This window comes from Anneissia japonica, unplaced genomic scaffold (assembly GCF_011630105.1).
Source record: "Anneissia japonica isolate Jap-2015-1 unplaced genomic scaffold, ASM1163010v1 scaffold288162_len571657_cov150, whole genome shotgun sequence".
Lineage (NCBI taxonomy): Eukaryota > Metazoa > Echinodermata > Crinoidea > Comatulida > Comatulidae > Anneissia > Anneissia japonica.
In genome coordinates this window covers 55,654-71,252 of record NW_022753254.1, presented here as the reverse complement: position 1 = coordinate 71,252, position 15,599 = coordinate 55,654, and the positions used below count along the sequence as shown (strand labels likewise).

The 15,599-nt window shown below is 34.1% G+C and overlaps 1 protein-coding gene across 2 annotated transcripts; it reads left to right on the top strand.

Annotated features, from left to right (window-relative positions):
* Positions 1 to 1,047: 1,047 nt before the first annotated feature.
* On the top strand, positions 1,048 to 14,737 carry LOC117122807. Of its 2 annotated transcripts, XM_033268557.1 has the most exons (4): positions 1,048 to 1,085; positions 2,740 to 2,813; positions 11,107 to 11,153; positions 12,268 to 14,737. In XM_033268557.1, exons 2-4 carry the CDS (start codon positions 2,798 to 2,800, stop codon positions 12,814 to 12,816), a joined length of 612 nt encoding a protein of 203 aa, XP_033124448.1. In that variant the 5' UTR covers positions 1,048 to 1,085; positions 2,740 to 2,797; the 3' UTR covers positions 12,817 to 14,737. The 2 variants fall into 2 exon arrangements, with proteins under 2 accessions (XP_033124448.1, XP_033124449.1); XM_033268558.1 differs by lacking the exon at positions 1,048 to 1,085 and having other exon boundaries at positions 2,439 to 2,813.
* The last annotated feature ends 862 nt before the right edge of the window (positions 14,738 to 15,599 follow it).

Below are 15,599 nucleotides of genomic sequence, written 5' to 3'. Positions count from 1 at the left end.
CGTTCATTTCCACGCACGCAACACGTACTGAAGCTGGAAATCACGTTTGCTACATACTTTGTGTTCCTGACACATTATTCATATCAGGAGTCACTCTTTGTGCTATTACCGTGCTCACGGGCGTCAAGACGTACGTGTACACATGCGTAAATCTTTCAAAATGCTCAAAATTATTCTTTTTTAAAAAACTAATTACAGCATATTTTAGCATATTATGACACTTTTCAATCAGCACCGCGTGAGCTTTATGAGGGTCAAAGTACGGCGGATCACCGAACTCGTCCTCAGTGACGAGTTCAAATCTAGTTTTGGTTTCTTTTTACATTCTTTATTTCTGTTTGTCTTGTAATTGTTTTTGTAATTTAAATTTTGTTAATATTTACTTTAAAAATGGCCTTGTGAAAAACACATTTAATTTGTGATCAAGTAATTATTATTATTACTTGTAAATTGCAATTGTTATTATAATATTAAATTAGGCCACCTATTTGTAACTGTTAAATTCTTGTAGTTTGTAATTTTTAAAAATTAAATGTTTCCTATATTGTATTTTAAAAGGATGATATAGTTTACAAAAACAGTGGCTGCCAAGAGCGGATTTAGAGATATCCGAAAGAGGGGCCGAAATGGGAGTGCCAAAAGTGGTGCCAATCAAGTTAACACGTTGGAATGTGGCGAAAACATTTGAAAAAAAAAATAAGGTTTTTTTTTTTTTTTTCTTGCTTTCCAAAAGGGGGAAAGGGAGGGCTGGAGCCAGTCCCAGCCTCACCTAAATCTGCCAAAGATGGCACTAATGGGGTAAGAATGGGGACAAAAAGGTCTGATTGATCTCAGATAAGATAATATAATACATACTCCAAGTATTGACACGATGGCGTGCACTTCTATACTTGGAGTATGACATGATTAAAAATTAAATTGATATCAAAACCAATAGTTCTCTGCATGACTGATTTTATGACAATGAAACTTGGATCCACACAAAACACAACACAGCCTACACCAGGTCACATCACTAAAAATAAAATTGGGAAAAACCAGACGATTCAACTTCTCAGCTTATACACTGAAGAAGAAATCCGAATGTAAGTATTTGTAATTAAATGCTATAGATAGATAAAAATTTATGAAGATCAAAATATTCATGACTGGATCTGTGTATAGATTACCCAAGATCTAATATCAGTTACAAGAAGTTAATGAACAAGTTTTAATTGAATTGAATCTAGTATAAGATAAATGGCGCAGATCTGTTTCTAAAGGTGAAGGGGACATTTTGTGACTCCACACCCACCTCAGGCCCACCATGGTTGAGCCTGAGGTTCTAAAATTTTAGGAAATAGTTAGCTGTAGATGATCGGAAATGACACTCTATACAGTAAAATTCACCAGCAATTTGCAGCAACCAAATCTAATTGTTGTGATGCATTTACTTTTGGCCTACCTACTTCACAGCCTAGTCAACACCTAAGGGCTGAGGTGGGAACATTTGGGGAAATACCTCTAGGTTGCCGGAAATGACAGTCTTGGGTAAAATTCATCACCATCTAATTAATCGCTGTGGTGTTCCATTGAAAATTAAACTCAATTGTCTTTGATGTATTTTTTATTTACATTCACTGTGCCGAAAACTTATTATTATTATTATTATTATTATTATTATTATTATTATTAATAATAATATTAATTTAATCACAATTATTATTAGTATAGGCCCTATATTATTATTATAGATTATTATCAAGATTATTATTATTATTATTAGTAATTCAGATGTTTGTGGGCAGAGATAGAATACTGGCTGTACAAGTCTTCAATGCAGTTCATTTCAACAATTTTCAGGCAACTTCTTCTTGACTTAAGAAATTATTACATTGCAGACAAAAACTGAGGGACCAAACCTCCTCCCCCCACCCTCTTAAATATATTTGGGTATGTATTCCCTATCCCCATTGATCATGGATTTTTTTAGGAGGGCATCCGCTTACATTTGAGATTTTTTTTTGGAATTAGTGGACGTCTAGACGCTCTTGGATGACATCTGAAAAGAAGTTAAGCTTAAAATAGAAAGTATATGTTTTACGAGAGTATGTATACTTGAGAAGCACACACACAAGACGAGTGACCGTTTTTTTTACAGTCACCGAAGGGGGTGTCTAGCCACCCTATTCACCCCCTCTAGATCCGCCACTGCATTATTGTTGGAATATAGGCCTAATAATGTACTGACTATATCTTTGTTTAAGAATGAGATAAAATCACTTCACCTATTTTTTAAGAGGGGTAAAACTTTGAATTTTGAAGAAATTAAAGGTCATTAAAAGACACCTTAGAAGTTGGGAAAGCTCATTTCCGGCCATCTAGAAATCAAAATTTTCCAGGGGGAGGACGCCGGACCCCCTTTCATTTTCTGGAAACATTTTGAACCCCCTCTTTCAAATCCTGGATCCACCCATGTATGGGGGGATAGGGAGTGTGCTCTCCATTCCCTTCCCTCGTACATACAGTATGCCACTATAAAGAACCATGACTCTGTTCACACAGAACTCTATTTATGTCTGCACTTTAAAACTAGATCTTCATTGCCAAAAAATATCAGCAGTGAATTTATGTCTAGGCTATGAGATATTAAAGATTTTATTGCTTTATAAATTTGTCATAAAAGGTAGATAAGTATTCATAGAAAAATATGGTAAAAGTATTCTTGTAACTTCTAGTTACTTTGGAATTTTGTTACAGAAATGAATGAGTATAGAAATAAACAACATTAAAAAAAAACAACTGTATTTCTGACAACATGGCAGTAAGTAAAGGTAAACAACAAATATTTTACAAAAAACAATATTTCTTTTAATCTAAATAGTCTTGATAATCATTTGAATTACAATAACGCCGCCATAATTTCCTCTTCCTACGCAAAAATCTAACAGTACTTCTGTTCATAAATAAAGGCAATATATTATTATGTATAATTTTGTCAACAACTGATGTAAAATCCGACCATGCCTCTGAAATTGAAGAAAGCTCAGTTATTTCCAACCATATTAAAAGTTGCCCGAGGATTACTCCAATTTGCTATCCCACAATCATATGCAAACTCAGTACTCATTTTAATCAATGTGTCAACAGTGCAAGAGCACTCAAGCATATTATGATTGCTGAGGCCAAGTCTACCAATGCATATAATATTGTCATGAATCATGTTTGCCTCATTAGTCAACACAAGGTCTAAGACATTGCCCCTCTAGTACAACATGTTGCACAAGGTAAAGGTCTTGGACAAAATCCAAGAATTGCTGGCCTTTCAAATTAGAATCAAGACTATTCCAGTCAATCCCGGATAGTTAAAATCCCAATTATAATTGTGGGGCAGGACTTATTCAGTACTTCTCTCATAGGTACAATCATTTGGATTTTTAAACAAGCTTTGATTGTAAACGGACGCACCTCAATTGGCAGCTTTGGGAATTATTGTTTCCCTTTAATTCGTATTCTTGTTTGGTTCCTATGTTAATGTTTGCTGTTGTTACTGTTGTGAGGTTTGCTGTTGTTACTGTTGTGAGGACCCTTTTCGGTATTATTTGCATAAATTTTCGTCTTGGTTTTTGTGCTACCTTGACTGATCCTGAATCGCTGCCTACCATGTGCTGCTCAGATAATTACTTACCGAGCCTTTTGTTGTTGAGATTACGTAATATTGGAATGCGTTACTATTTGAGACAGATGTTACTCAGCCTATGCGATACAAAACACAAGCCATCCAGTGCTTTGTTTTAAACCCCGTGTTTGCAGGGGTGGGTGCAACAAGTTGAGGTGTATCACAACCCGTACACAGCTGAGATCCTTAACTACAGTTACAAACCCCAATAGCAGAGGTTGCATATCTGGTAATTTGATCAAGGTTGTTTGTAATTATAATGCTAGTCGTGGATGTCATGATCTATTGCCTACGCTTTTCTTCTGTAACCCAAGATCGTTAAATAACAAACTCAACGAATTAAGTGTTGTGTTGGAATCCAATAATACCGACGTTGCTGGAATCGTTGAATCTTGGTTTCTTGCTAACTTACCTGCTGAACTATCAAACACCGACAGCTATTGTACTTTTTCCAGGCCTAGAATCGACAAAAGTGGTAGAGGTGTGGCCCTGTATGTTAAGGACAGCATTAAATGTAAGGTGCTCACTGACATTATTGTACCAGATGATATTGAAGGTCTATGGGTCAGTCTGAGACCTCTCCACTTGCCCAGATTTGTCACCAATATCGTGGTAGGTGTAATTTACTATCAGCGACTTCTTTTCAATTATTTGAATAATTCTACGATTGATAATATTTTGTCCGAACAGCTTGGGTAGTGGTAAAGGATATGTATAGTTGAAGATTTCACCCACCTCAATTTGAATTGTGTTCTATCTATTTCAATTAAGCAAGTGTTCAAAAAACCTACATGTAAGATCCTTACCAATATAAGTTCAACATATCAGCACCCTTACATTTTGCCTCCCATTGGACTGTCGGATCAATCCAACTTTATAAGGAAACATATCATGCGTCCTATGCCTGACAGTAACATACGTGCGTATGGACAGTGGCGGCTCTAGGATATAATTTATGGGGGGGGGGGTAAGATGTTCGACTGGGGGGCTAAGTATTTTTATGTGTAACTATAGCGCGCAATGTTATCTGAGAGCCAAAGGATGCCATCGCAAATTAAAGCACTTATTGTCAAGAGACAAAAAGCATTCGCAAAAATCATGAACACCTTTATCGCGAACTAAGAAAGAAGATCAATCGTCTAATTCGAGTAGCAAAAAATCTATTCTATGTTAATAAAATAAAAAAGGGGTGCGTACTTTCCCCGGTTTTGTTTAGCATTTATACTAATGATTTCAAGATTAATTTTGATGTTGATGACTGCTGCTTACTCAAGTATGCTGATGACAGTGTCATCATTGGATCCATTAAGGATAATAATGAGCAAAAGTACAGACAGTCCATTAATGAATTTGTCACATGGTGTATAAACAATAATCTTACTTTAAATACAGATAAAACTAAGGAGATCATATTTGATTTTCGACACAGTAAAACCAGAGTACCAAATGCTCTCACCATTAACGATCAAAACATTGAAATTGTGAACAAATTTAAGTACCTGGGCGTTGTCATTGATAAAACATTAAACTGGGAAGCAAACACAATCAATTACAAAAAGAGCTAGTCAAAGGATGTTTTTCCTAAGAAAACAAAAAACATTCAATATTAGCTGTGAAATTTTAAATCTTTTCTTCAAAAGTGTAATTAGAAGTGTTCTGCTCTTTGGTTCCATTGTTTGGTTCTCAACTCTTACACAAGCTGAAAAAAATAAATTATTTAAAATAGTAAAGTGGGCCAGCAAAATTACTGGGGAAAATCCTGAAAATTTGGATGAGTTACATGAAATGGACATACTCCGCACAGTTAAAAAAAAAAATCTGCGAGAATCCTGATCACCCATTAAATAAGTACTATAAGAAAAGCCGAACTGGCAGACTAATCACCTTAAATCAAAACACTAAACGTTGTAGACAATCTTTTGTTCATAATTCCATTCATGTCTTCAATAAACATTTCAGTAGATAGTCATTTCTGGAAATGTTGCTGTCTCTTATTGGTGGGTGGGGACTTTTCAGGAGATATGGAGACACACTGTGATCCACCGGCAGACAGTTAGCTGTTTTCTGTCTCTGTGACTACCAGACTATTTTCTAGTTTCTGGCTGTTTTTGCAGATTCAGGGCAGCGCTGTCCCCTATTCCTGTAGCCGGAGGGTCATGGTGATGTCTTTCCTGATCCTGACTCCACACCCACCAATAAGATTCAATAAATTCAATATGATTCATTAGATTTAAGTTATTTGAACATGTCTCTTTGGAGTTCTTTGTTAGTTTACTTTTTTCTTTATTCCTCTCTGAAATTGTACCTTGAACAATCACTTGAATTTCATTTGTACCCTGTTGTTCAAATGACAATAAAGAATATCTTATCGTATCGTATCGTATCATATAAAATTCAGCATCTCAAACGATCCTCATCTAAAGAACTTAAACCGCTAGATAGGCTGTCTCTAACTATTTTCCTGCCTGCGTCTAATCTTCGACATATTCAATCATGGGATGTCGTCAGCATCATCAATAAACTGAAAACTAGAAAGGCTGGTAGTCCAGATATGATTTCTACTCGGTTCATCAAAACATTCTCATATGAATTGGCCGAACCTTTATCGTGTATTATTAATGAGTCTTACCGTACGCTTGAGGTGCCCAATGAATGGAAACGTGCCCATGTAGTTACTATTACCAAGGATCCTAAGCTTCCAGCTACCCTTGATATATATGACCTATTGTGCTTACTGACTATTTTGTGGTAAGAGATACATTGGTGGAAATGAATACGGTACCACCATGCTTGATCTGATGTAGTTCAGGAATCAGCAAAAAGTTTCTACATGATCATTTTATTGTTTAATCAGTCATATGGATTTGCTATATTGCCATGCTGAAATTTCTTCTACTGTATCTTCTAATTTGTTCACCAACTTTTCAAAAGCCTTCGACTTATTTGATCATACGATTGCAGTTTCCCAACTAATAAATATGAACGTCTCTCCTTCAAAATGTTGCTTGGATTGCAGATTTTCTTAGCAACAAACATCATCAAGTCATGTACAGGGGTCAATTGTCTGATACCTGTATTGTCAATTTTGGTGTCCCTCAAGGGACCAAAATTGGTCCCGTTTTCTTCTGTGCAATGATTAACAATGCCTTCCCCACGAAAAATGTTAATAATCCTGTTAAACAATTCAAATATGTCCATGATCTTACATTAATCGAGTATCGCAAAACTGCTAACCAGTCTGAATCATGTGCAACTGCGCTACATGATTGGGCTTCAGGTAGCAATATGAAGCTTAACCCCAAGAAATGTTGTACATGGACATTAGTTTTAGCAAAAGGAACTTTATTTCTTCATCTATTGTTCTCAATAATCGTGTTCTGAGAACTGTTGACACTGTTAAAGTTCTTGGGGTATACTTCAAGCTAATCTTAAATGGGATTCACATGTTGAATATATTGTCAAAAAGGCTAATACAGTCGACTCCGCCTAAGTCGAATCTAATGGGACTGGCATAAAAAGTTTGAGTTATACAGATCTCGAATAGAACAATACTATGTGTACTCAATGCCCACAAAATCGAATTTCACGCAAAACCGAACATTTTTTAAAGTCCCAAAATCTTTCCTATTCTTCTTTTAATAAAATACTTTCCTGACAAACATCTCGGACGATTTTTCCAATTCAGGACGGTAAAACTCACTGGAAAAACCAGACGATAGTTAAATAGACATTGTTTAACGACAAGCATACCAAACGCTGTGAAAACGAGACGTTTAGCTGTACACAAGCTGTACTTGCGTAGTAAAAAGAATCTTGGGCTTTGATAAATTAATTAAATAGCTAGGCCCAGACTACAACAATCATGTTCAAAATGTGTTCAATACAAGTTCTATAAACTGAACTGGACAACAAACTGAACATTGGAGCCGGTCCGGAGGGGCGTCTGTATTGTGAGAATAGACTGCAACTTACGACATACGATCATGTAAACCAAGTTCCGCAGCGCGCTGCTAGATGTTAGTTTTGACATGGCTAACTTGTTGCCGTACAACAAGGATTGAACTTCGTATTTTCCCACGGCTGTGTATTTTCCCACGTGCGCTACAAAATTTGGAACTTTGACTTGTGTAGTTGAAATTACTTTAAAATCGGCTTATCTGGACCGGAAAATTCCGTCGATATATAAAAATTTGAATTAAATAAACAATTTACACGGTAATACATATGAAAGAATTGTGACTTTTTCAAAAAATTTGACTGACCCGAATTTTCGACTTAAACAGAGTCGAATTCGGCGGACTCGACTGTAGTAATTTATATAGCCCTTAAACACCATGGTGTTCCTCCTGTAGACCTTATCACTGTTTACATGATTCATATCTTATGACGATGTATTATTTGAATTTCACTTGGATAAACTTTGTGATAGATGACATAATCTCTGTGATTCCTTTGCTAAAACCCTTATTCATCCGTATTCTAAACTTTTCAATTTAATTCAAATTCAATTCAATTCAAATAAACATTTTGTTTCTTCACACAATATAACAAATGATAAAATTAAACAACCGGATTTCATTAAAAAAGAAGAATTGTGTAATAGAGGGCACTGCTCAAAAAGTATACGCCAAAGGACGAAAAGAAAAACCATTTATCAAGTGGCACTTGTAGCGAGCAACCCATATAATTACGAAAAGCACAAGTGTCATTAACTATAAATTCATATCCGAAACAAGTACGAAACACGGATACAACACGGAGCAGATGGGAAAGTGGAGAATAGAATAGAATAGAAATCTTTCTTTATTCTGGATACTTAATCAACTTTTACATTGTTCTTCCTTAAGGTCCAGTTAATAGTTAAAACATTAAAATAAGAAAGGAAAGTTAAGAAATTATATACAAAAACAAAAGAAAATTTGGTAAACACAAGCAAAATTTGGAATACACAAGAAGCGAAATGGAAAAGTAATATTAAATCAAATTTTTGAAGGAATGCAAAGTTAAGGAATTTATTGAGAAATGATTAAGCACAATATTGTCAATATTATAATGAGGGTATTAGAAAAATAAAGTATATGACTAGGAAGAAAGAAAGAAAGAAAGAAAGACGATAAATAATACCAATATTTTTGCTATTTTCAGTTCAACTTCTTTTATATGATTTTTTAAATTAAGTTCATGGTCAAGGTCAATACCTAAGAATTTTGTGTGTTGAACATGTGGAATTGGGTGGTCTCCAATATACAGTAAATACTACCTATCTCTTCAAATTTGGATTTGTGGCGGCTTCCAAACAGCATGAAGTTGCATTTTTCAACATTAACCGAAAGTTTATTAACATTAAAGTTTTCAGTGACATTTTTTAGTTCATGATTAATGGAGTTGAAAAGAGAAACAAGGTTAGAATCTGAACAGAATATGGTGGTATTGTCAGCATAAAAGGTAAAATGTTTTAGATGAGTTGGGTAAATCATTAATGTAAAGAAGAAACAAAAGAGGACCAAGAAGGGAACCTTGGGAGACACCATAAGTTAAAAATTAAAAATTTGAAGAAGTGCTGTTAAAGTTTGTGCATTGCTGACGATTAGCCTAATAATCTTTAAATAAATTTAGAGCAGTTCCACGGATACCATAATTGAAGTTTTTTCACGCCTTGCTCCCTCCCCTAGGGTGAACTCCTATAATACTAGGTCCAATACTAAATTTACCATTCCTCGTTGCAGAAATAAAAGATATCAAAACAGTCCATTACCCTACCTTGAACTCGATTTCTAACTTTTTTCCCATCCTGGGGTTTGGTGCTAGTGGTAAATCAGCAGGTTCAATGTTTCAACTATGGAAATATCGGTAACTGTGGCATACCTTCAGCTTTTGTCAGTCAGGAAATTTTCAAACTTCCCTTATATACCTTTTTGATTTTTTATTTTATTCAACTTTAACTGGCAGGTACAGAACAGGTGAACAAGCACCTCTACAGAGCCTTTTTCCATTGGAGATAGATCAATTGAAACTATAAAAATAAATATAATTTGCATAAAAGAAAGATTTGCCCAATTTGCAAATAACAATTAAAAATTTGAAAAGAAAATCTTCACACAGTAAAATAAAGCATAATATACTTTTTGGTTTACATTTTAGAAGGTTCTGATGCAGATTTTAAAGGTCTTATGTTGGATGTGTCAGAATGGTATGACAGATGTAGATACAGCAAAAGCATGTTGAAAGTTTTGTACAGGGAACATGTAAAAGACACTTTAGCATTACATGAGTGTTCTAAAACAATGCAAATCATTAAGTTACTGATTGGTGCTGGACATCTGACTCCAACTGATCTCACTCTCCTCTTTGAAACTATTAACTTAACACAACAATTTGGTCTAGAAAATGAAATTAAAGATCGACATCAACCATTCCCAATACCAAAAGATATAAAGAATATTGTAATCACAAAATTCACACCGCATCGGCAAAGACTTGTAAATCTGGCAATGGCACTGACTTCCCATGAAATAGAACACATCAGTGGGCTGTATAGTGTTGCAGAGGAACATGCAGCAGACAGCTGGAGTTTAATCATGGCTCTAGAACAGAAACTGATCATTTGTGAAGGAGAGATGGGAGCATTTATTGAAAGATTGAAGAAACATGGTCTCCCAAAGGCAGTAAAAGTTCTAACAGAAGGTATTATTAGTTTTACAACCAAACATCTCTGGTTTTATCTACAGAAATTTCTAAACCTTGCTTTAATAAAGTTAATTTATTCTATATTGGTTCTCCTGCACTAACTGATCTACCAACCAACCAACATTATGAGTTTCATGTGACATCCATTTACTTTCACAATTTTAAAGAATATTGAATGTTTACTTTTCTGAATACCGAATGCTATACATCCAAACTACCGGCACATTAAACAACAATGAATGAATCTATTCTCACTAAGTATCTGTCATTATGTTAACAATAGTGTTGACTAAACTTAGCCTATTTTCAATCTGTACAACCAATAAAGTTATGCAATGTAATATTGAATTTGGACTAAGAATTAAATACATAATATATCACTTTATTTCAAAATTACATAAAATTAATAACATATGGTGGCCAAAGGCCAAATTGCATGTTATTTACAAAAGAGATAATTACAATAATAATTATATTTTTTTAAATATTTGAAATTCATAACGATAATATAAAAATACAAAAAATTATCAAAAATTTTGGAAAATACCTGAAAACTTCACGAGGATGTGAACCTGAAAACTTTCACATACTTCAGTCAATTTAGATCACAAGTGCATTGGAAAGGCAAGTGCCAGTTGTGATTGGAATTTTTTTCATTCCATTAAAATGGCTGTCACAATCTGAGATACATGAAATGTTGATACACACTGGACTGCTTATTATGTTTTGATATCAAAGATTCTTGCACAATACATTTGCAGATACAACAATAATGGTTGATAGGCCCAAGTGCACAGCAACATCTTTGGTAAGTCCGCAATTTATTGTTGTTCTACATTATTACCGTAATAGGGTGTGCCTGAACCCGAAGTGATTATATTATTGGCCTTTCCTGCGTTAATGGAAAAATTAATTGTTTTTGTTTGTTTTGCCAGTCAACTCGCCTGCCTCCCCCCCACCCAACAAACTCGCCCCTTACAATCTCGCCCCTAACAAACTCTCCCCTTACAAACTCGCCCCTACAAACTCTCCTGTCTCTTATACACATCTATATATCGTAGCAAGATTCATTTAAATGTCCACAATCTCCAAAACAGTCCTGAAAATGTTCAAAATGCGCTACCACCCTTGGCGGCTCAAGCAGAAAAGAGTCATCCCTTAACAAACTCGCCCCCTAACAAACTCGCATATTCTTTCTGTTAGGAAGGTAGGTTGGTACCATAGTTTGGTGAAATGTACCGTAAATTATAGGCCTACTTTCTGTTACACTAATACTTGGTATTAATTTCAAAATTTTGAATTACAATTACAGTAATTTGGAATTATTACTATTAGCATGTTTCACTAGTACAGTGTGTTCCGATATTGAAAAACAATGTTCTTTTTCTTCTTGCAGTTCACATACATGAAAATTCAAGTTTACAGTACATAGTTGTATCATTATCAACTTCTGAATTATTCATAATAAAGGTCTATTACTGGTTACGGTATTAATTTAATTTGTTAAATCAAATACTGTATATCTGAATTTTGAAATATACTACTGTATACAATAAAGTTACTGTTGCACACACTGCACCTTCACTGCCATCTCATGTGTATGTGCCTAAAAATATCATTTTTTTTTTCAATTCTTTTTATAGCTAGTTTATGTTTTTATAAATTTTATAAAAACTATATTTACTTTTCCCATTTATGAGTTGACTGGTTCCCGTTTTATCCCATTTCATTTTTTTATCTTTTGCACAGGGTTTTTCTGTCACATAGGCCTTCCATGCTTATCTTTTTCAAAATTTGTCCAAGCAAAGACAATATGAAAGATGTGCATATTAAAAAACATGACATAATTCTACTTATTCTGAATATTAATAAATGGGTAATTGAACTTTAATTTGTTATTAATATTATATTATAACCCATAGGATTCTTTCAGTACAGCTGCCAGTGATCATCACAAACACATACCAAATATTTATAAAGAAAAACTAGCAGCATTGGAGAAAGATGCACGTCACTGCAAAATCACATTACAGGATGATTTACGAGTACTTAATCAGAAAATAACAGAAGTTGAAGAAATTAGAGATAGGAGTTTGAGAGATATTCAAAATAATGTGGAAGTAATGATCAAGGAACTCATCGAGAAAGGAGAAAAACTGAAAATTAAAGTAGAAGCAAGCTACAAAAAAAAAAGGGAGGTGTCAAATCAGAAAATAATCAAATTACAGTATGAAACTAAAAAATCAGAAGAAAAAAAAGATACGACTTTAAGATTTATTAACAGTAATGTGCAAGAAATGGTTAAACAAATCAAAGAGAATGGAGAAAAGATGAAGAATGAAGTAGAATCAATGTACAAAAAGGAAAACAAGGTATTAGAATTTCAATTGAATGCCTTGAGAACAAACGTATCTGAAACAGATAGAAAACTGAGTTTTATTCAATTGTTTTATGAGACCTTCGGAACATAAATTATAATTTGACTAAAGCAGATTGCCTAAAATTACAAATAATCAAATCTGTGACCGCACTAACAATGACAGAACTTCTGTGGTACATCTTAAAAGAGGTTCAAAACTTGTTATCTGCACATCAAGTAAAAGTTCATGAGCATTTATTACATCATCTATAAGTATCTTATAATAGTGGATATGTAAGTAGGCTATTATTTTAAAAAATAAAATGCTCCATCACAGCTTTAAAAAAAAATACAAGGATATAAGGAGGCTTGATTCATCCCACTACAGGGAAATTTCATGGTTGAATATAACAATGTTAAAACAGTTGGATTTTAGTTGTACGTGCGAGAAATAATGTTGTCAAATTAATATTAAAGAATGTTGGCATGGTTTTGTTATGAACATTTTTGAAAGGATGTGTTAGCGAAGATAGTATAGTATATATTCCAAGTATCGAAATGCACACTATCGTGTCGGGATTCAATATTTTAACATTATGTCATCATCAGGAATGAAAAATTATCAATATTTGCAATTTTGCATTTTTATTTAAAATGATAAACAACAGAACTCCTATATTCCTTAGTGGTTCCAAAATTTCTCAACGCATTGGTGTTATTTGTAAGTTAAGATATTTTTTACCATATTCTTCTCTTAGACTTTTAGCAAATTATTTTGTATTACCTTTTTTCAATTATTGTAGTACTGTATGGTCCAATTACACAGCTGCGCACCTTAATGCACTCCAGGTTTTACTAATTAGGCTAGCCAGAATTATTTTTCATCTGATATTAGAATACCTGTTAATGACCTTATGGAATCTCTTAACTGGAAGGATGTAAACCAACAATGGGAACATAATATTCTTTTAATGACATTTAAATGATTATCAGGCATTGTTCCTGAATATTGAACTAATTTTTACAAATTAATTGATGTTTACCATAGCATAAATACAAGAAGTAAATTGAAAAACAATTTAGTTTTACCACAATGGCAAAATGATTTTGGAAAAAGAACTTTTAAATATCGTTCAGTTAAATTATAGAATAATCTATCATCAGACCTTTGTAGCAATATTCATTCACTTTCCTTACAATCCTTTAAAAATCTCATTTAATTTCCCCTCTTGTTTTTCTTTTTTGTTTCTTCTATTTATGCAACACACACACACGCAACACTCAACACGCACGCGCACACACACACACACACATATATATACACATACATACATATATATACACATACATACATATATATACATACATCTCGTTTTGGGAGGAGGGCACATCCCCTCTCATACCCACCCCTGGCTCGGGTCTTCGGTCCTCAGATAACGCTGTGCGCTATACTTATACCCATAAATACTTAGCCCCTCCCAGTCGGACATCTTAGCCCCCCCCCATAAATTACATCCTAGAGCCGCCACTGCTTCCTACGCTGTTGTTAAATTGTAAATCCAGAAAATCTACTACTGTATATTGCTGTATTCAAATGATTCAAAGGTAAAATTAATCGTTTATGAAAAGCGTTAAAATGACGTAGGATGGATGAAAATCATTAGGTATAGGTAGCCAAGGGTGTCGTCAACAAAACGAGTATAAAACTTAATAATACCTGATTCTATAAATATAGGAACAATAGACTCTTCTAGTTCAGTCATTAAAATATTGGCTAAAACTGGTTTAAGTGTTGAGCCTTTCTAAACGCCGTCAGTTTGTTTATAGAATTCATTATTACATGTAAATACAGTTTTAGTACAGCAGTCCCTAAGTAGTTTCCTTAACATATTTTTCCTAAGACTAGTAGATATCAATTTCTTATTGTAAACCCTATCAAGAATTATAATGTAGCCTGAAAATTAAGTAATAAATTAGGTTTAATGTTTTCTAATACTAATAAGCAATTAGTAGAGCTCCGCATAGTACACTATAGGAAAATTATTGTACGAAGGTTAGATTTAATGCTTGAAAAAATTTCTTGAATGCATTAAATCTAACCTAAGTATAATAATTTTTCATTTAGTGTACGATGCATGCTCTACTAATTGCCTTATAATTCAATCACCGTCTGTTAATTTTAGTTTTTTATAACCAACTGTTGTAGCAGTCATCGGTTGCTATAGTGACATGATCAGTATACGTGTGCGTATTTACATTTAGCTGTGCGTATGCTGATTTTTGCTCCTGCAGTACGCGTTTAATTAACTACATATCAGCAGTACAGTACGGATACGATGAAAACTATTGTGTTAGAAAGAACTTGTTTGTAATGCTATTTTGATAGACTTTCGATAGAAATAAACATTTCAGCATTCGAGAGAGAATACAGTCACTGACGTCCTTTTTGGTCGGTGCATGCAGACAGGTAAAATCGTGCGATGATTTCATAACTAGGCTAGGCTACGGCCTAGTAGTAGTAGTAGGAGGAGGCCCGGGCGGCCTCCTGCCTGGCCGCCGTAAGCCTACATCTAAATTTGTTCCTTGAGTCTTTAAAATAGGTCTAGAATATTCCTAATAAACGTTCAGTTTGTTGTGTTTATGAGGGTCCATTGATTCAATGAATTCCTTAATTGTTCTACTTAATATTGAATTTGAAGTAATTTTCTTCGGTTCAATTAAGCTTGTTTTACGAAAGTAATTTTCAATTACAATTCAATTTTTATCGCGGTGCGCGATGTATTCGCGATGACAAAAAAATGAGGAATTTTTTTTGCACACGAACCTAAAAAAAATCAAGCCAAGCGTCCACTAATAGAAAAATTAGTGGACGCTGGGGAATAGGCAAATAACATT